We start from the raw sequence: 22,877 nt of genomic DNA, 5'->3' as shown, positions 1-22,877 counted from the left end.
TATTAGTTTTAAAATTCCGTCAATTATTAGATCAGATATGAATATGTCATTCAGTAAACGGATACAGATTCAATTAGTAGTAAATCCGAGCCGAATCTAATCCATTTACATCCCTACTTGTAATGTGGTCTATCATGAACTCTATCTCATGGTCATCATGGACTCTATCTCTTGTAAGCATTATAATGGTAATCAAACACTCCACATATTTGTGGGAGGATTCAGAAACTAATAGAGACTGTTAGTCTTGCATTATGGAACGAGATGCTTTCTTTGAAGTTATTTGTTTTTAGAGACTATTACCATGTAGAATATATATTATTGGATGACTAGTTGTACATGCAAACGGCTTTAAACATGATACAAAACAAATCACATATATTTTAGTTATATGTATTACGGCTCCATTTGGTTGCAAGGGGAATTAAAGGGAAGGGAAGTGAAATTTTTATACTTAAAAAAAGAACTTTTTTAATCATTACCCCATGTGACACCTTGTTACAATATATCTAACTCCAAATCATTCCATATTTGGTTATTAAATTTCACTTTACTTTGCATCCATTTCCCTTTGGTTTAAAATGTAAAATAAATATTACATGTAAAATATATCTTTACTAGATATGGTAAGAAATTTAAGTAGTTTATACAATCACATGGGGTAATGATTACAAAAGTTTCTTTTTTAGGTTTGAAAAATTTTCCTTTCCTTCCCTTTAATTCCCCTTGCAACCAAACGGAGCCTATAGTATTAGACTGGGTTATTAATTTCACATCATATAGGGAAAAGAACAATATTTGGTCACGTGGTCTATGTGGCTCTTATGCCTAGACATAGAGCATGCAAAAGTACCACACTACTCCCCACGAATAGGTGGAATTCCACCCATGGTGATGCTTGCGTGAACTCCATTGGCCAACACGTGTGTGCAGGCTCTAGAGGCCCAAACAACAATCTCTTTTATATATATTGCGAAAGAGATTGCACTTCTAGGTTGAGGGAGGTAAGTAAATCAACCCCCACAGATTAGAACTAGGGATTTTCTACTCAATGAAAGCCAAAAGGGAGACAAAAACTCTGGGTAGAGGGAGGAAAGTAAATCAACCCCCACAGGTTAGAACTAGGGTTTTTCTACTCAATGAAAGCCAATAGGGACACAAAAACTCTCCGAGAAAAAGAGGATAAACCAAGAACAAGAGAAGATCGACTATATATATATAGTAACTTCGGAAAAAGATCTCTACTTGGTGGTGTTTCCTACGTCCTCTCACAGGACACCATGAAATGACGCCTCAGTCTCTCTGGGAAGATACCCAGGCATGCTCTTCCATTGGCCCAGACGCTTGTGTAGGGATTTGTAACTTTACTTTTTATTTTTAATCATTTCTTACTCATTAAATTGCATTTATATTTCATACAAATGTACAAGACATAAAAAGAAAAAGAAACTGTCATTGTTAATAGGGGAAAGTTTTCATACACGGCGTGAATGTGAGAGAGTGGGAGTTTCAAAGCATTAATTAATGAGTGGGAGTTTATGATTTTTTCAACCCTTTGTGAGAAGGGACACGGCCGTGCATGCTTACATGGCCGCGTATGAAAACTTTCTCCTTATTAATAATAGAGAAGGCCTCTTCACCTATCAGTATCTAACCTTGAACTACATTTCATCATAATGGTACACTTGTAGAAGTAATCAATAATCATTTGATAGATCATTTTCACTCTGGATTTAATCACAAAATGTCTTTCCTTTAGTCATAAATAATGATTAAAGTCAATGTACCAAGTTTTAACTTTTTATTGAATCAGCTCTTCCACAAGACCCCTATCTAAATAAGGGGAGGGTTCCCAAAATCAAAGTGGGAAAGGTATATTCACATGGAGCCCACATGATTAAGAAAAAATAGAGAACTTTATAAATTAAAAAAAAAAAACCATATGAGAATTGAGAAGATGTATGAAACATTGGTTCTTCTTCATAAATTCTTAATAAAAAAAAAGGGAAAAAGTTCTTTGTCAAGGAGTGTGGCCTATGCCAGCACTCCCATGAGTCTATCTCTCTCCTTCCCGTGTGAAAAGATATTTCTGTCCCCTTATTTTAAGGAGGAGAGAGATAGACACACGGGAGTGCTAGAGAGTGCTAGCGTAGGCCACACTCCCGTACAAAAAACTACTTTCCTAAAAAAAAATGTAAAACTATTTTATAATTATTTACTTCGGAATTCATTCTTTTTTTTGGTAGAACTTCGGAATTCATTCTGATTTTTATTTTTATTTTTATTTATTTAATTTGTTTTGGTAGAAGGAATTCATTTTGATTAGCTGAAAATAATCCTACCTGTGATCTATACTGATCTGAACTATTAATTAATTATTTGATATAAAAAATAATATGGTATGAACGATTAAATAATTAATTCAGGAATTTGATTCTCATATGATGTTTAGAAGGGCCGTTATAATCTTTAAAGCTGGCGTTGTAGTAATTCATTAATGGGATCGGTTGCATAAAATCTTTACCCTTATTAACGAAAAAAAAAGCAACTAATGGCTACGATTGGGCTAAACCGCAGACATGTCAGACCGACAAGATACCGTCAATAGCCTCACATGGGTGGGGCCCACTTTTGTGCTAGATACGAGAATATAGTATTTCTTCTACGGAGCCACCAAGTTTGAATCTGGACCGTTCAATTCTCACATCAGCCGATTCATCACATCCATTGAATGCATAGACTGCAGGAAAGGGTGTTTTTGTAAACAACTCCATGAGAGACGAATTGTGTGTTACTTACGTGCAGCCCAGTTACCGGGAGAGGGAGTGGTTAGGATGGGTTTAGATATAGTACATCTCCATTCACCCAAAAAAAAAAACCTCCATCACTCTATGATTAAAGATCCGTCAACAAGATTATGCCACGTGTTTTTTGCCTCTGTTCCATTAGCGGTTTGTCTTTTTTACCCGACAGTTCTCTTCTTTTGTCTTCTTTCTCCTTTCTGTAGAAAAAGCTTCTCAAGTTCCTCTCCCTCTAAACTCCATTACCAGAAAAAGGGCCCAGTTTCCAAAAATGGAAGCTTTTCCATCTCAGCTTCTCTTTAAAACCTCAAAAAATTCTCCTTCCATGTTTCAGAAGCTCAGAGCTCTTTAAGCTGCTATCTGCATTTTTTTTTTCTAATTCTAGGTTTCCCAGCAAACTTGTTAATTTGTTAACTTGTTCTTACTGGATCAGATTCTATTCTATTAGATTTTTGCCCTTGATTGATGCTGGATCTGCATTTATAGAATTCGAAAATGGTAGAAAAGTTTAGAAAGTGATCAAAATTTCTTTCATGAAATGGGACTCAATCTCACTCTCAAAATTGTCATTGGAGTCGTCCCTGCAATTCTTGTGATTGGTATCATATGCTTCGTCTACTTCGTTTATAAGAGAAGGGCGAGAAATGAGCTTCCACAGAGGCGGAGCTCTGGAAGGAAAGAAGAATATGAAGTGGAAACAGAAGATTTGTACAGTTTCCCAGGTGGTGAGAATTGCACAATCCATGACATCTTAGATGCTCCGGGAGAAGTTGTGGGGAAATCGAGCTACGGAACACTGTATAAAGCCACAATGGAAAGGCTTAATTCGAATGTGTTGCTTAGGTTTCTGAGGCCAACCTGCACGGGAAGGTTGAAAGAGATTAATCCTGTGATTCAGATGCTGGGGTTTATTAGGCATCCCAATTTGGTGCCTCTTCAAGCGTTTTACGCGGGGCCAAGAGGAGAGAAGCTTTTTGTCCATCCCTTCCTTAGCCATGGTAATCTGGCTCAGTTTATTCGAGGTAATCTGCTTAACTTTTCTTTCTAATTTTGATGGTTTTCCTTCATCTCCATTCGTTTTTGGGGCAAAAAATTAGGATTTTGATAGCATTTGGCAGTTATGCAAGACAAGGGTAACACACAGCTGTATATTGGCTTTTAGTTATCCAAGTATGGGACTCAAAGTCAAATCAATTTCGCTTTCACAGTATAACTCATTGTTGAAGAGTTTGTCTTCTGGTTTCTGGATCTTTATGTTCCACAGAATTACATACTTCTTATAGAACTTGTTTTTTTCCCTTTCATGTTTCTATTATACTTCTCTAAATGGTAAAGCATTTGCCTTCCATATTTTCTTCAATCTCAATCTCTCTGTCTCTTTCAATTTTTCCTTTTAATTTATGGTATTCCACTTAGTTTTCAGCTTACATATTATTCCCACTCTTTTCCTTTATTGAATTTTTTTTTTTTGTTTGTGTGGGGGTGGGGGGAGGTGGGATGGGGAAGCTGTGATCTTCTTTCATTGATTCATATTTTATTTTTCGTAATTCCTTTTTGATGGAAATTATGAGGATTTTGGTCTACCAGTTTCCATTTTGAATAGAAAATCTAATTTTTGGTTGAGGGTAGCTTTTATTTGGCCGATCTTTCAACTTAAATGAAGGCTGAATCATGAATGCCCCCCCCCCCCCCTTTTTTTGCCGGTATTATATTTGTTTTTCTGCTAAACCTTCGGATTTCTTCCATGTAATGCTATTTGTTTCTGGAATTTGTGTATTTGCTTCTTACTGGTATCTGTAGTTCTGATTTATCAATAATTTCAACTGCTTTTTAATAGTAATAATAATAATAATAAATTCTTCTTTTTCTTCTTATTGTTGTTCTTTATTTCTTCCATCCCTGCAAATGAACTTTTGAAATCCATTCTTTAGCTCAAGTCAGGTTTCCAATTTCCAATTTTTAATTCATCATTATGGAGGATTCAATATTTTAAATGGGAGACCATGTTCTCTTATGGACAGATGGAAATGGCGAATCACACAAATGGGCTATCATTTATAAGATCTCACTTGGTATTGTCAAAGGACTTGATCATCTACATTCTGGATTACAGCTTCCCATAATCCATGGAAATCTCAAGTCAAAGAATATCTTGCTGGATGAGATTCATCAGCCTTATATCTCAGATTTTGGTCTGCACCTCCTTTTAAATTCATCAGCTGGCCAAGAGGTGCTTGATGTTTCAGCAGCTCAGGGGTACAAAGCCCCTGAAGTCATGAAGATGAAGGAAGTAAGCAAAGAAAGTGACATATACAGCCTTGGGGTCATTTTACTTGAAATAATTACAGGGAAGGAGTCTATTGATGGGAATGCGCCTCCTAGTCCAGATCTGTATCTGCCGAACTCCATGAGAAATGCAATCCTTGAGCATAGAATATCAGATATGTTTAACCCCAACATACTTATTAACCGAAGCAATGATCAAAACCCAATTACTGAAGAACACCTGCTCATGTTCTTTCAGTTGGCAATGGCTTGTTGTTCTCCTTCCCCTGCTTTGAGACCAGATATCAAGCAAGTCCTCGGAAAGCTTGAAGAAATTGGAAACTGAGAACCTTGGTATAGTGGACTATTTTCAGGCTTTTATCTTGATGATGATCATGATGCAGATGGTTAGAGATGGATACAAATATCTCCATGATCTAATGCTGACAGGGTTGATGGCCCCTACACTGACAGTGATTGTTTGAGGAAGGCCTTTTTCGTGGGTGAGGAAACAGGAGAGGATGTTAGATTGAATTGGTGATTTTTGTCTATTTGACAAGTAATCAGCACCACAGGTTGTAGATTCAGTCATGACTCATGACACATATTGGGTATTCTCGATCAATTAATCGACACAGATAACTTTACAGAGAGGAAGAACACAGTAGGAGCAGCCAAGAAAGAAAGAAAAAAAACTCAAAATGGTTTATTTGGATACTCAAGAAACTAACCCTGAATTGGGTCTTTATACAAAGTTAGTTGGAGAATGAAGGTGTATGTACAAATGAATTTTGAATTTTTACCATTGATATCAAACAACTCATGAAGATCTAAGGAACCCATTACTGCTTCATTTGTTTATCCGATTCGTTGTTCACTATAGTATCTTCTGTATACATTCACTTCCCGCAGGGAAACATGAGAGACATGGACTGTAAGAGCTGTTCAGTGCAGACATGAGCATTTGCAGCAAGCTTAATGATCTACTCTTTCATGGAACCCAAAAGTTGGTTGGTTTCTGTATCTGCTACTACTCATTCTTGGAGTCCTTAGCAGATGGGGGGTTAGAGCTGCTGGACAATTAAGACCATCTCTTCACCAAAAATAAAATAGATAACTATTAGCCAAGAGTAGGAAACTGTCAAGGTCATTTTCACACCAACTAGTAGATAAATAGAATTTCCTTGCTACTAAAGCCTAGAGGGCCTTGTGTATCATTTGGCTATAAATAGAATCCAAACAAATACTTGGTATTTTTTTATTTGTCTTGGGCATTAAAACACCTCCACATGTCTTACTTGTGCTCAGCAATATTCCAATTTGGTTGTTAACTTTGTCATTATGTATCTTGCTTGCGGTAACCTATAAGTTTGTCAAGACCTTTAATAACACATTTTATGTTAATAATGTAATATAACATAATTGAGCAGGTAAGTTCCCACATTCTTGTTGACAATGGAATTTATTTTTTAAATTGAAATATTTTTATAGTTTAAAATCAGTTTAATTAGCCACTAAAAAAATTATTGTAGTTTCATTAGGAAAAAAGAAGAAAGAAAGAGCCCCATAGAAGAGGAAGAGCACATACACAGGAACTTAAACAGCATTGTTATGGTCTTCATAAGTACAACATTGATATTATAAGAAGTGTTTGGGAGCTTTAACTGTTAAATCAACAACGATCTTGAAGGAACTTCAGCCAAGTAGAAAAGCACTGCTAGTCTTTGATCACAGATTAACTCTGGTTTTTTTTTTTTTTTTTTCTGCTCTGTTTTTATTTAAATAGCTCATGTTTCATTCCACCTATATTTTTTCTCTGCATGCTACAGATTAAAGAGATGGAAAGACTTAAAATAAGATTGTTATATCTCTGAATGCTACACATTAAAGAGATTGAAAGACTAACAATAAGATTTTTATAATTTTTTTGGCCAAATGTTCTCTGTGCTGGGGCCGCAGGTTGCGCTCAGACACATGGGGTAGGCGAAATGAACACCCCACCCCCCTAAATGGCCAGCCCATGGCACAGCCTGCGCTGCGGCACAAAGAACATCAGCCCAATTTTTTAAAATAAATCAAGAGCCATGGAAAGAAAGTACCAAATAGCTCTTAGAATTTGGTAGTTCTTAATTGGCCCAACATGTAACCTATGTTCTCAAACCCAAAGCTCTTGATAGAGACTTCATATGGAATATGATATCCACCCTCCTAAACCACTCAATTCTCTCCTTAATGGGTATCTCTTTATGTCTCTCCAAAAATTATCCCAATAATCTTAAAGTTCCATCTGCAAGCAACTCTTTTATAGTTAACGAGGACAGGACAAGTCCCAATAATCCAAAAACAGATTTTTAGGCTGCATTTGATTTGCATTCTAGGTCGATTTCACATTCAACAACTTCTTCTACTGCTACTCAGAGAGAGAGAGAAGTCAGAGGTCATCTCCCATCATAGACATCTATTCCATTTTTTTTAATGGAGTGAATTACCTAATATGCTAACATTTTTTTTTTGGGAGAAGTAAGCCCCAAGAATATTTGAACTCATGACGTCTTAATTCTGAGGTGCTAGTCCTTAACAACTAATCTACCCCTTGAGATTAATTATCCATATGTTGACATTTATCCCTGAAAAAAAAACACATTTTGACGTGTTTTTCTTTTTCATAGATAATTATGAGATTCCTTTCTTCACCCATTGGTGATGTAAAACTTTAGCCATAAAAATATTATGAGGGAAAACCATGTTATGTCAGTTATTATGATAGTTGGGCACAAGTTTGCACTGTATTTAGTGGAATTCCTCATGGTTCATCGTGCTTGCTTGATTGAATCACAACCAATGAACTCTATAGGCCGTTTCAGCAAACTGTCTTTGAAAAAAAAAAAATTTGAATTTTAGGATTTCTTTCTTATTTTTAGTATTTTCTAGAACAGGTGGATTCATGGAATGGGATTTTATATCCAATTTTTTAGAATAATTTTAACCTTATATTTGAGGGCCATTGAGTGGGTTCTTGAACCATTTTATGGATATTAATTTATCTTCACAAATCATGCTTTATACCTAGTAATAAAGAATAGAGAGGAATGCACCTTTGACCTTTCTTCTCATGGAAAGGGTCTTGTTGATTTTTTATTTTTTGTTATTTCCAATGTTTTGGAATTATTGTGAGATGATAATTACATAAGTGTCCCTCGTAGATTGGTGGATGGGCTGATAAGCATTGAAAGTATGTAGTTAAGATTGGTACTAATCAGTTTATAAGTCTTCATTTACCATTGGGTGGATTCTTGAAGCATTTTTTGGTGAGGAAAGATATACGTAGTTTAGACCTTGTATCATTTATGATTTTGGAGGGTAAGCATTCATGTAACCGACCTCATTTAATTAGAATAAAATTGAGTTGTTATTGTTATTGTTATTGTTATTGTATGATGAAGACGGTGATGACAAAGGTTCTGGGAAGGTAGCGGCGTAGATCATAGAAACAGCCTGCCCATTGCTTTGCGACAAAAGACTCACAAGAACAAAGCAAGTAAATCTAATTTCAGGAATAATTCAGAATATATAAAATTTATATTTAATTTCATTTGTAAATTAAAAAAAAAAAAAAAAGAGTTCAATAATGTTTTTAAAAAAAAATGAAGCACAATATTAGAATAAATGCATACATTTGAAAAACAAAAATAAATAAGACCACTCAAAATATTGGCACCTACTCTTTAAAGTCCATAAATTTTCCAAAATCTTTGGACCAATTCTAATTAAAAGTAACTAATGTGAATCATTTTAAATTTGATTGAGGTTCCCTTCAACTATGGAGAACAAAAAATTTCTTCACCACTATTGATGTGAACTTATGATTGAACTCATGAATTATCGTTAATTCTCGCCTCTTATTGTACTGGATCAAAAATATCATTTTTCAAGCTAATCAAAGGATCAGATCTCTTTGGTGAGGAGATTTCTATGGAAAAATTGGGGCCCTTCCAATTTATTCATGAATTAGAACTAATAAACGAACAAATAAGCACAATAATACAACAAAAAACGCTTGAATTTGACTCCTTTCCTTGAAATCATGGAGTTTTGCATTGACCAAATTGATTAAATTGGCAATGTTACACTCCATTACATCATCCCATGGGTCACGCACACGCTTGCATAACCCTTCTAGTACACATAATGATACAATTGTTGAGCTTATATTGGGTTTTATGTTGGCCTGCAATTTTTTAGCCCAACACATCTCGCGGCTTGAGTGCTTGACCAATCATAAACCCTCTAAGTTTAGAATCAGCTCAAATTACGGTTATTTTTTGTTGGGGGATGTAGTTTTCTGTCCGGCCTGTGCCAGTACTCCCATAGTCCTATACTCCCATGTGTTTCACCTCTCTTTTTCAAAACAAGTGGTTATAGGTGTCTTTTCATCTTAATAGGAGAGAGATAAGACTCGTAGGCCACACTCCCGGACCACAGGATAGAGTGAAATTATTTCTCAACACCCAATAAAATATTTTATTCCTTCCCCCCCCCCCCCCCTCCGCGCACATTGGTGCAAGCCTTACATGACTAAATAATTATCTCTTGCCTTTTTTTTAATATTCAAACATGAATTTAAAGCTGTCAATGTGTACCACGTATCGTATACCGATATTGTTTTCGTACCGAAGTATCTGTATCGAATCATACAAAAAAATTTTGATATGGTATTGATATGAGATACCTATACCAAATCGGTATTCAATATGTTATTGGTATAAACATAATGTTGAAAATATACCATACCGTATTGAATACTTATACAAAATAATATCAAATCGATTTGATATGGTATCAATATGAGATACCTGTACCAAATCAGTATTTGGTATGGTATCAGTATAGGATATTTTTATAATATACTATACCAAATACCGTATACCGTACCGATTGACATTTATTTATCCATGTGATTCTATACGCCGTTGGATCTCTACCATTGTTTTAACGCCAACAGTTTATATCTATGCACATTGATATGAAGTCTTCATCGTACAATTCTTTCGTCAACACGTCATGGCAGCCGGGCATCAATAGATCAGAATATTTTTCTCTTCTTCCATACGCAAGGGAAGGAGACTGACTACAGCCGGTAAAACCCTTTGAGAGACTAGCAAATACCGGTTGAACCAGTTCGGCTTTTTTATCTCAATTCTTCCCGGGGAATTCAGTATCCAACACTACTCCACCCCCTACAGGCTACAGAGCAGTTCCTTCGTGCCTGAATTGCGCCGGTGTCTGAAATATCTCCTGCGTTAGGTTATTGGAATCGAAACTCTTGAATTCTTTTTTTTTTTTTTTTTTCCATTCTTTTGAAGATTGGATCTGTAAAAGTTTTTTAATCCATTGATTGATTGGCCGGAAGAAGCTTGAATTTTTCTTTTTCTTATTCGTTTTGTTTTCAAGCTTTCGATATTATTTCGATCTATTCGTGTTTGATTTGATCGAAAGGTTCTTTAAGTTGTATGAGTTCGATTTGTTGATTGCTTGTGTAGGTTTTGATTGAAGGTTTCCTTTTATTGATCAGTGTTATTTGGATAAGTTTTGACTCTTTTTACTCTTTCAAAGAATTTTATTTTTGAAAGGATCGATTTTGTTTCCCCAAAGGGCCGGTCTGTGAATTTGAAGTAGGTTTTTTATTATCCGATTTCTTTTTTAGTTGCAGAATATTCTTCCTGTTTGATGTTGGTGATATTGATTAGTTTTTTTTCTGAATTTGCAGGGAACTTGAATTTTGAAAATGGCCGATAATGGGGGGGAGGAAGCTTCCTCCCGTGGAAATGAATGGGAAGTCGTGTCACTCACGGCATCAACATATTCTGCTGCTCCTGGTCCAAAAAGAGTTGACGATGATAAAGGCAATGAGTTCATTGTATGTGATGAGGGAACTGCAGATGCAATGTTCATGTCGGGTCACTTTGAATTTCAACCTACCGAGCTTGAGAATCCACCACTGGAGTCAGACAAGAATGAGATCGATAATGAACCAAAAGATGAAGGTATAGTTGCTAACGAGCTGCCAATATTTGATATGAACAAATCTGATAAGAAAAATGTAGAAGATTGGAATGTCAAAGAGTTGCCTGTACCAGATGAGTTAACTGGAATACAGTTCTACGACGAAAAGGGTAATAGGAAATCTGTTCGTGGCACAGAATTTGAAGAAGACATGGGTTTACGAGGGCTAGATTTAATTGGCAAAGAGGAAAGTATATACAATTCTGCTAAATTTAGTTCTTATGACAGTGAAGCAGATGTTAGTGGATCAATTGTGTATGATAAGGATGCAGTTGTTGCTGAATCGTGTGATTCTTCTCAGAAAAGCTTAGATAATCATTCAGATGTTTCAAAGCCAATAAGTCCTACAAAAGAAGTTAAATTTAACAAGAATAGACTTCCCTGTGAGGAATTATGGAAGAGAAGAATTGCTTCATTGTACAAGAACGCAAAGGAGGCGAATGCATATTGGTCTATTTTTGTTGCTGCAGCTCTGATGGGCCTTGTCATTATAGGTCAACGATGGCAACAAAATAAGGCGTCGAACTCAGCAACCTAAGCGGTAATCAACATACTATTCTTCTCTTTGAAACAGGGAGTTAATCAGTCATTATAATTGAGACATGATACTTTGCTGATAATAAATTCTGCTAAAGTTTTTGGTTGTGTTTGTGTTTGTATGTTTGCGCGCATGCATCTCTATGTCAGTGTATATGTGACCTTATATGAACTCACTCATATCCTGCATATTTATGTTTTTGACATATATGTGTTTGCATGCACATCTTTGTTGAGCAAAAGAACTCAAATTTTGACCTCATAGCTTTGAGTAAGTTAAACATTTCATATCCTGAAATTTGATATGTTGCATATGGTAACATAATTTTTACAGTTATATGGTTATAAATTATTTGGAATGATCAATTAAGAATAGAGTTATTTTATGTGTACATGAATCTGCATGGAGAAATGGATGTAAGAAGAAAAATTGGCAGTGGATTTGAAAATATGTTGTCAACAAATAGCCTGAGATGGTTTCATACTCTAGAGAAACACCCACACTCTGATACTTTACTCTGTGACTGTTTGGAATCTACTATTAACAGAATAATTGGAGGTTCTCAAATAGAGAAAGTCATTTGTATGTTACTACGAACCCTGTTTGAGACATTTTCTCCATATGTTGATCAGCCCTTTGTAAGCTATAAATGACAGGCGTGTTGGTTGGGTTGAGTTGATGGCTATAACTTAGATTTTTCTTCTTTAAACAAGCTCCTAAGACCTGATAAGTCTCAGAATTTTAAGATATCAAGATATGGGGAGCTTAGCTTTAGTTCCCTTTCTGGTTTTTTGCGTCAAATATATACACTAGGAATATAGCAGAACTTAACCAGGACAACCAGGTTAATGTAACAGAACTTAACCAGGGGCTCATTTAAGAAGAATGAGTGGGAAGATGGGACATACCACATTACAGTGGAATGGTGAAACAGACCAAACTGATCCTGAATACTGGGATAAGAAACTGATGATATACAGAGAGTAGTTCCTATAAGTAATTGCTTTGGCAGCCCTTGACCACTAATGCTAGCGCTTCAGGGGATTCACTCGCCGCTGCCTCTGGGAAATTTAAACGTTTTGGGGATTGTTAGATCCAAGTATAGCCAAATGTTTTTTGTATATACCTATACTCAGAACTACCAATGTGGGTCCTCATACTTTCAGATGAGTGAGGGGGAAGCTCCGGTATATGCTGAAGATAGTGATGGCCATGAAGGGTTCAGATAATGAATTTTTTCATTTTATATATAATTTCTTTAAGAGTTGCATTCCTACAAGTTGGTTGCTTTTCCCCTAACCTAAAGGCTGACCTTTTTCTTGACCTTTTGTTTTGATTTCTGTCAGCAGAAGATGAACTGGCTACCAAGAATCACAATGGTGAAATAAAAGGCTAAGAAACGGAGAGAGATGTTGCAGAGCATAAACTTGGTGGTTTGTCTATTGTAGTTATTTTCAGTTTCAACATACCATGAGTCCCAACCCAACTTACGAATAAGAACTGGATTTATTATAAAATTGTTTACATTATTGGGTCCTGGATATTATGTATGTACATGTATATATATTTTTTTGGTGTGGCTATGTGTATGTTTATCTTCACCTATTACTTCAGTTAATGACTGATCAATTGGCGTAGCCCTTTTGAGAATGATTTCGAACCTGAATGGAAGGAATGTTTGACAATTAGAGATTTTTGGCCATGGATCCGAGGTTCAGATTGGCCACTGCCGATCCTGAATCAACTCGGCTGTGTTTTGGTCAGAATTGGTCAAGTTAGGAAATCAGACACGGATAAAATAACAGTTGCTGCACCACCTTAAAACTTGGATTGGGATCTATTGATCCTAACATGAGTCCTAAATCTATGTTTTCCTAGTAACTTATACTTGAGCGACAAGCGAAACCCAAAGTTGTCAGTACTTTGACACAATGTTGGCAGGTTAACCTTGAATTTGCTCAAATCTTCTCTCTCTGGCTTTTAGGATTTTATGACCGCTATAGTTTTTGTCATGTGGTAGAATGTGAGGATTCAAAATTTGTGGACCTATTATCTATATCATCACCTAATCATGGGTTAATTTTTTAAACAATATGACTTCTCTATATATGACAGGTCATACAATTAAGAATGGTCACCAATATCAAATTTCATGTGTGGCCGTCTCAGGAGTTCCTTAGTATCCTCAGTCAATATGACAAAAAAAGCCATTTGTGCACAAAAAAGTTCCCGCACAATTCATATTGATAACCTCTTACCCTATTCTTTTTTGGGTTGGCTTGGTTTGGTTTGTGCGTGAATTGTTTAACCATAATCAGGGTAACCTATTGCTGACCGTAGCACAACCTCTCTCTGTTTCAGCTGAAAATTAGTGAAACAAAGCCGAAGGATCATGTGATTTTTTATCAGATCACTTTACCGTAGACTCAGTAACCCAATTCCTGTGGTGGATTCTTCCATCCTCTCCTATCACTATCTACTTTTTTTTTGTAAGTGCTATGTTCTTCTTCCCTCTTCAGAAAGAGACAAACTATCTTCTTGTTCTGTTCCGTGTAATTTAAAAATTGGTAAAAAAGAAAAAGGATAGTTGTGTTTTGATCCTGTGGCTAGACTAAATGTCTAAAGATGTTCGTTTCTTGGCGCCAATGAAATGTGTGGTCAAGGTTTCTTCCATGACATTACTTGGGAACCATTGATCCTTTCCCATATTTCATAACTCAAATCATATATTGTTGAACTGATCGCACATTAGATTGAGGATTAGGTAAAAAGTTGCCAATTCAGTTATCACTAAATAGACATGCACCAAAAAAAATGCACCTAGATGGGTCTTGTTGGACCTTTTTATTCAGTCCCAATACCCTTAGACAGTTTGATCTCTATAGTCCAGACCTGGTATCATATCCTATTTTCATCTGTGCATGCCAGAGAGCCCTTCCTGAGTGGGTAATTAATAATATAGGAATCTTTTCTTCCAGGAATAAGAATAATTGATAACATCTAATTGGACCCATTAATATATAAATCTGATTCATTGAACCTATATCTAGTTAATAAGCATATTAATAATTCATTTCACAAGCTAACCAAAAGTCTGGAAAAACAAATAGGAACAAATAAACCTAGATACCTCCTCAGAAGCCTCTCATAGTCTCATGTATAGTTTCCATCAAAGTTCTAAAACTCATCTCGTTTTGGTGTTTCGGAAACCACCGAAATTTCGGCAAAATTTCACCGAAACCTTGCATTTTTTCTCAATTGATTTCATTTTGATGTTTCAGTAGACAAATGGCCATAATAGGCTCCGAAACTTTAGGGAAACCTTGTTTTAAGCTTAATAAACATATGTAAATCTTCAAATTGCCCCCGCAAAAAAAAAAAAATCACACAAATTGATGTTTTGGATTTGCACCCTTGGGTGGCGTTAAACATCGAACCATGTTGTATACCTTATATAATATTGTCATTCTACACATCGTTTTAATGCTATAAGTAATAATTGGCAAGTAAATTAATGCAACAATGGATGAAGGAACATAATATTGCTTAATTATTTAAGAAATAGTTAAAGTAGAAATTACAAAGTACAATGAACGATACATAGACACCTAAGTACAATGAACAATACATGTCATAGACACCCTACCCTAGAGTCTTCTATGTCCCAACAATACCATATTGTGATTGTCTACTAAAGCATTGTCCTCCGACTGCATGACAAATGCATGCCACGTCATAGTGTGCAAAAAGAAACGAGAGTGGTCCTCCATAGCTGCCCTATAAACAGCCTCAGCTACATACTGCAGGTAACCTATCGTAGGGTATAAGTCATCATAATGTGAAAAACCAGCCACTGAGCCACTTTCAAAAGATGGTAAAGGCAGCATGTATGGCTGGTGGGCTAGGTAAGAGAAGTTGTCGACAAAGGAAGATCCAGTATGTCCCTATGAGTGGGCATCATACTCAACACATGTCTATTGTAGAGTTTTTTATTTGCTCCCTAATTAGGGTTTAAATCATGGTGATGTTGTTGTTTGTGTTTCAATAAAGTAGGCACCTCCAAGCAAGGGAATTTGATGCCTGATGAGAAACCATTGCTTTATGTTTGAAATCCTAGTGGTCTCTTCTCAATCGCAATGACCAACTAAGTTTTGCTGCTTTAAAGGAACTTGCTTTCATTTGACATTTCATCCACTCTGGCCATCTAATATCTTTCAACTATTCTAGGTTCTTATGATGTAAGAAGATGTCTTCCTTCCAAGAGCAGATTGGGTCTTATGTGAAAAAATGATTTTGTGTTTATCTATTTGCAGATTTGGTTATAGTTGTAGAGTGGATGGCTACTATGAAACACAAGATATGAGTTAAGCCGCACAGGATGAGTCGCTGGAGGGAGGAGTAGTTCCGTCTGAAACTCGAAGATTGCCAGAGGGAGGAGAACTCCTTTAGTTCCGTTAGAAGCTTCGACAGTAGCTTAACTCTTCATCCCGTCAAGGGATTAGCCACCTTAGGGTTACACAAAATCTTAAGCTCGAAGATCACAGGGGTGTCGAGAGAGAGGGAAGAGGGTAGGGGATTTGGGATTTGGGTTTTCATTTTACGAGTTTCAAACCGGGTCATCAAAATGGGTTTTTTTTTCATTTGAAATAATGCAACACAATCTCCACCCTTCGATCTTCCAACGCCACATGTTAGTCTCTAAAGGGGCCCTGCTAGGCACTGCCAGATTTAAGAACTGCAGATGATTTTAATCCTTGTCGAGGAGCACCTCTAGGGATTGGGTTCCTCTCCTTGGAGGGCATCACCAATAAGTGCCCAATGAGGCATCCAAAGGCTGGGGTGGGCTGGGAGCCTAGGAGGACACGTGTCTCAAACCTAGGAAATATCAAAAGTTGGACCCACACTTCTTAGGGAGGACCAGACACTACCGTTTGATTGTGTTGGTATTATTTTCTTCACTCAAATGATTGGAAAATTTGATGTCTTTGGAACAACACAGTGCAAGCTCATTGTCCTAGGATTGATGTTATTATCCTTTTATTTTTCTCTTTGTTTGTCCAAGGGCTTGTGCCTCTTGGTGGCATCTTTACTTTTTAAAATTCCACTTCCATTTGGAGTTTAATATATTTATTTATGGGGCGATGTTCTCCGCCTTGGGGTGCATAGGGGCATAGATTGTGCCCAAACACATGGGGTAGGATGGGGCTGCCAATTCAGTCATTCAGGGGGGTGGGCTGGTCATTTCACCCACCCCATGTGTCTAATAGTACAAAGAACATTTTTCCTTTATTTATTCACCAAAAAAAAATGAAATAAAAAGAAATCATGGCTAGAAGTTTTACACAATGCCAGAGTGGGAGGCCATACCAATGAGAGTATGGGGTACAAATTCATTTATAGGAGGGCCCTGTCTAAGGAAAAAGAGTGTCAATGTAGATCCCATGGGACTTCCCACTGGGACGGGTAAGAATTACAAAGTGTTTGGTTTAGAACTCTATAAAGGTAGTCTTGAGCCTCTCTCCACTTGAAGGAAGTTGGTTATATCTAGTTGAAAAAGATTAAGGTTATCGTAAATGATCAAAGAAAGTTAATCATCATTTTCGAATGTTTTTTAGGTTTACCGAAAGTGACTCTCCCCACGAGCTCTAGTGCTCTAGGGCGAACTCACTATGACTTCTCAAGATCATGAGAAGAAATCTCCACTCCAACATTGTGGGGATCTTTTCCCCATAAATCATATAAGAAAATTTGGAAGTAGTTCTCTGTCCAGGAGTGTAGCCTACGCCAACACTCCCATGTGTCTATCTCTCTCCTCCTCAAAACAAGGGGGCAGAGGTGTCTTTTTATATGGGGAGGAGAGAGATAGATTTATGGGAGTGCTTTTGTAGGCTACACTCCCGGATAGAGTTTTTCTTCCCAAGAAAAATTTAATTGGGATGTCCGGCTGAAAGTAGAACTAAGGCAAAATAATATCAAAATAAATGATGTAGCAAGAAAAAAAAATCCAATGATATTTTGGTCCTCTCTCTCTCATGAAATGACCTCACTGCCCTCCTATATATGAAATATACTTGTGGCAAATATAGTGCCTCTTGTGGCATATATGCACCCTAAAGCACCCCAAGGACCACCCTCACTAGTGATTCATATTCGAGGCCTGGAGAGTATGGGATCAGAGGGTTTGGTTTCATTCTTGATTAAACCAACCTACATAGTATGCCTCGCCGAATAAGCCACATGTCTGAGGGACGTTTTGTACTCGTATATGCACAAGTGATGCAAAATGTTGTAGTTAATACAAATAATGAGCAATGATGGGGTTAGCTAAACATGCTATCATACAAGTGTGAAGTTATATTTTGTAGATGATTATGGTGCTTGGTACCACCCTATTTAGCTTATCAGTATTACTATTCTCTACCTATAACCCTTTCCCTTGCCCATTTGACCATACAAAGGGAATCATCATTCTCTTCCAAAGACTAAGACATCATTCAGTGCCAATCTGATTGCCCTATTGCAGCACTAGAATTTGCTTTCAATGGTCTTTACACTCTTAGTTCCTTTTGTTCTGCAATACAGGAAAATTTTAGCTTGTAAAATATTTAAATCTTTATAGCATAGTACCCAACCCCTAAAGAGCTTGAGAAAATCATGTTGCAACTTGTTGAATCTCTAGGATCAGAACATTTGAATGTCTTGCTAATTCTTTATATCCAGTAGTCAGAATAATTTTATGCCTATCATCAAGTTTCACTTCCATTTTCTTTTCAAAAAACATGTCAAGTATATCATTTAAGGGAGAAAGAACTCTACTTGGTTGTGTGGGTAGTGCATTTTCCACACTACTTTCATTATATCCGTTGGATTGTGTAGTTTCGATACCCACCATTGGATCTATTTTATAATTAAATACTTAAAAGAAAATATAGCATAGGGAAACGGGTTTGACAGGTAAACATGGGACCCACAACATTATTATTTTTTGGATAAAATTTAAGAAGATTATTAATTTATATTCTTTTTTGTAAAATCGTCCATTGATGTTCTTGGGATGAACTTCCATCTCCCCTTTGAAGAACACCCATATATCCCTCTCAGGCTCTCACCGACCTCTTGCACCTTTTTGAGCATCGACCTTACAATTTCTGACGACACATAAGGCGTTATCACCACATTCACTACGTCTTGGCAAGCACGTCTGTATCCAAATGTCTGCAATATATTGTAGGAAAATAGTTAATTTCTATAATTGTCTCACATGTCCATTATTGTATTGACCAAATATATCTCTAATATTAAGATTGTGGATTATAATTAAGAGACCCATTACTTGTCAAATACAAGGATTAGAGTCTTAGTATGATTAGCATTCCTTAATGGGAGGATGCACAATATCTATTCCACACTTGGTATTAGAGCCAATGGTTTGGCCTCTGCATTCTTGAATCACAATATGTGATGATGTTTATGAGTGAACAACGATGATGAGTACCTCTCTTTGTTGCATATTATAATTGAACTATCTCTGTTTATGGGTTTTAATCGCCTTTGGTTGCTGTCCATTATGGGTAAACTAAAATCCTCTTCAAGGGTTGCTAGCTGAGCATTGTTTATTGCCGTTTCTTGAGTGCAACCACCAATGTTGTAGCATATAAGCTGCATTGTATATATACATTTTTTTGATATGTTATGATTGTGTCACACTCTTTTTTATGGCGCTATGCAAACTTTCTGTCCACTTGTAGTTGGAACCATAGTTAGTTCTGCATAAAAAATAAACCCTATTATTGGTTCTCATCGTTGAAGAAGATCCTACCATGTGCGGCTCATCCCTGGTGTATAATGATTGCATCGCAGGGATTGTGCACACAATAGCGAGCCAGCCCACGACAACATGCATGCTACCCACAGGGCAGCGTTGGCTACTACTTGCTAGCCTTCGGTGAGCTTCTCCCTCTATTTGTGGATCTTCTTAACCCGGACCAACAGGTAATTTACTGGCTTACAAAAGGAAAGAAGAAGAACATGATGTAAGGATAGAATTATCAATAAATGCGTAGAATGTTTTGTTTCTTCCTTTGATATAATAATATATCATTATAGACAACCATGCGACACTATTCAGAAATTCAATAGGAATTTATTGCATTGAGAATTGCAATAAAGAAAGATGAGGCAATTACGTCTTCCTTTTTGTACTCAAATCCATGATGAGGTGGTGACAGAGTCTTCCCTGATTCTTCCAGGAGAAAAAGGGGTTTCCTATTAAATCTATTTTTCATTGAATTGGTTTACACTTCCTCCTGAGCAAACAGGGCTCACTATATTGTTGTTCAGTGCATGGCTGATTTTGTCATCAGAGACAAAATAAGAAAGGGATGCTGCAATTGATCATAAATTCATGTTTTCAGGGAGCAAAATCTAAATTAAAATAAAAAAAATTTGGCAATGATAATATTCCTCAGCAGACATGGGTAACAACCCAAATAAGCGCATAAAAATGCCTCAAGTGGGAGTTGAGGGTAAGGGGTTGATATAGTAGTCCTTGGCAGATATGGGTAACAACCAAAATGAAGCAACATCGGGTTCTGAAAATACTTCAATTAATGGGTTCAAGCATCATGAATAGAGACAGGGAGAGGGAGAGAGAGAGGGGGTAATGTGAAGATGACTACTTGTAGGGTAATCATCTTCCTCACACTTTCAAACCTCGTTGTCTATAGGGGTTGGGAACAGAGTTTACACAATCATCGATACATATTTCGACATATGTTTAGTTCCGATCCAAACCAGACCGGGTGGGTCGTTTGGACATTTTGGGGGGCATTTCTATACTTTTTTGGGTTAGGGCTTTTTTATAAAATACCCTTATGTCTTATGAGAAGTGTGGATGAGATGTGGAGGGTTGACACCTTCGAATCGATATGTATTTCGACATATGTTTTGTTTCTGCCCGACCCAGACTGGGTGGATCGTTTTGGGTTATTGGGGGTTTTTTTGAACTTTTTTGGGTTTGGGATTTTCTAAAAAGTGTCCTTATCTCTTATGAGACGTGTGGATGAGATGTTGAGGGTCGGGACATTTTTATCGATACGTATTTCGACATATGTTCAGTTTCGGTTCGAACCAAACTGGGTGGGTCATTTGGGTATTTTGGGGGGCATTTCTATACTTTTTTGGGTTAGGACTTTTCTGTAAAGTGTCATTATCTCTTATGAGACGTGTGGATGAGATGTGGAGGGTTGAGACCTTCGAATCGATACGTAATTTGACTTATGTTCAGTTCTGGTCCGAATCTAACCAGGAGGGTCATTTGGACTTATTGGGGGGCATTTCCGTACTTTATTGGATTAGGGCATTTCTATAAATTGTCCTTACCTCTTATGAGAGGTGTAGATGAAATGTTGAGGGTTGAGACATTCGTATTGATACGTATTTCGACATATGTTCAATTCCGATACGAACAGGACCGGGTGGGTCGTTTGAGCATTTTTGTACTTTTTTGGGTTAGGGCTTTTCTATAAAGTGTCCTTATCTCTTATGAGACGTGTCGATGAGATGTGGAGGGTCGTGACCTTCGAATCGATACGTAATTAGATATATGTTCAGTTTTGGTCCGAACTAGACCAGAAGGGTCGTTTGGGCTTATTGGGGGGTATTTCTGTACTTTTTTGGGTTAAAGCTTTTCTATTAAGTGTCTTTACCTCTTATGAGAGGTGTGGATGTGATGTTGAGGGTCGAAACCTTCGAATCGATACGTATTTCAAAATATGTTCAGTTCTGGTCCAAACCAGACCGGGTTGGTCGTTTGGGGTTATTGAGGGGCATTTTCTGTACTTTTTTGGGTTAGGGTTTTTCTTTAAAGTTTCCTTATCTCTTATGAGACATGTGGATGCGATGTTGAGGGTCGAGACCTTCGTACAGATACGTCTTTTGACATATGTTCAGTTCTTGTTCGAACCAAACCGGGTGTGTTTGGGGTTATTGGGGGGTATTTTTGAACTTTTTTGGGTTTGAGCTTTTCTAAAAAGTGTCCTTATCTCTTATGAGACATGTGGATGAGATGCTGAGGGTCGAGACCTTCGTATAGATACATATTTCGACATATGTACAGTTCCGGTCCAAACCAAATCGGGTGGATCGTTTGGGCATTTTGGGGGGCATTTCTGTACTTTTTTGGGTTATGGTTTTTCTATAAAGTATCCTTATGTCTTATGAGACGTGTGAATGAGATGTAGAGGGTCGAGACCTTCGAATCGATATGTAATTCGACATATGTTTAGTTCTGATCCGAATCGGACCTGGAGGGACGTTTAGACTTATTGCGGGGCATTTCTGTACTTTTTTGGGGTAGGGCTTTTCTATAAAGTGTCCTTACCTCTTATGAGAGGTTTAGATGAGATGTTGAGGGTCGAGACCTATGAATCGATACGTATTTCGACACATGTTCAGTTCCGGTTTGAACCTGGCCCGGTGGGTCGTTTGGGGTTATTGAAGGGTATTTCTGTACGCTTTTGGGTTAGAGCTTTTCTATAAAGTGTTTTTATCTCTAAAGAAACATGGAGATGAGATGTTGAGGATCGAGACCTTCGAATCGATACATATTCAACATACGTTCAGTTCCGATCCGAACCAAACTGGGTGAGTAACCAGCTCAAAAACTCATTCGATATCTCCTCTACATCTTTTTTCTTTTCGGGTAATTGATATCTACGCTACGTCTCTACATCAGTATAGCCTTATAGGAACTATTCTATGAGATTTGGGTCAGATCTACCATATGGTAAATATTTGATTCGAGCATGGAGAGAGGCAGGTCACTCTTCACAAACCAGCTTTGAAGACATTCGCTATTTCGCAGCCAGCTTTGATGAGTGTTTTTTTTCTCATATTTTTAGGGTGTCGAAATCTGTTGCTGACACCCTAGCCTGGAGGGCCCTGTCTCTTGGATGTAGGACAGCTTAGCCTTTATCCAATCCTTGGCTCCAGGCATGTTGTAACCTGGAGTCCGTCGTCGGCTGTCATCCTTCTCTTTTGAATAAAAATCTTTCTGACCAAAAAAAAAAAAGAAGAGGAGAGGCGGGCCATCGTGGAACTGGTTCAAACTTTCTTCCAAAAGAGTTCAAATTGATTGAATTTTAAGCGCGATTGCTTTTTAAGTTAAGTAAAATTTTGAGTGCCGAACTGCCGATCCCCAAAATTTGATT

At 37.1% G+C, this 22,877-nt stretch overlaps 2 protein-coding genes across 2 annotated transcripts; both read left to right on the top strand.

The window, feature by feature from the left end:
• The first annotated feature begins 3,231 nt into the window (after positions 1 to 3,231).
• On the top strand, positions 3,232 to 5,744 carry LOC122643202 (putative kinase-like protein TMKL1). Its single transcript, XM_043836853.1, has 2 exons — positions 3,232 to 3,823; positions 4,823 to 5,744. The coding sequence occupies exons 1-2, from the start codon at positions 3,340 to 3,342 to the stop codon at positions 5,410 to 5,412; spliced, it is 1,074 nt and encodes a 357-aa protein (XP_043692788.1). The 5' UTR covers positions 3,232 to 3,339; the 3' UTR covers positions 5,413 to 5,744.
• A 4,507-nt stretch (positions 5,745 to 10,251) lies between these two features.
• LOC122650528 (ATG8-interacting protein 2-like) lies at positions 10,252 to 13,081 on the top strand. Its single transcript, XM_043843936.1, has 3 exons — positions 10,252 to 10,369; positions 10,815 to 11,670; positions 13,017 to 13,081. Exon 2 carries the CDS (start codon positions 10,852 to 10,854, stop codon positions 11,665 to 11,667), a length of 816 nt encoding a protein of 271 aa, XP_043699871.1. The 5' UTR covers positions 10,252 to 10,369; positions 10,815 to 10,851; the 3' UTR covers positions 11,668 to 11,670; positions 13,017 to 13,081.
• The last annotated feature ends 9,796 nt before the right edge of the window (positions 13,082 to 22,877 follow it).

The sequence above is a fragment of the Telopea speciosissima genome, chromosome 1 (genome assembly GCF_018873765.1).
Source record: "Telopea speciosissima isolate NSW1024214 ecotype Mountain lineage chromosome 1, Tspe_v1, whole genome shotgun sequence".
NCBI classification, from domain to species: Eukaryota; Viridiplantae; Streptophyta; class Magnoliopsida; order Proteales; family Proteaceae; genus Telopea; species Telopea speciosissima.
This window is presented reverse-complemented; position numbering and strand designations above follow the sequence as displayed.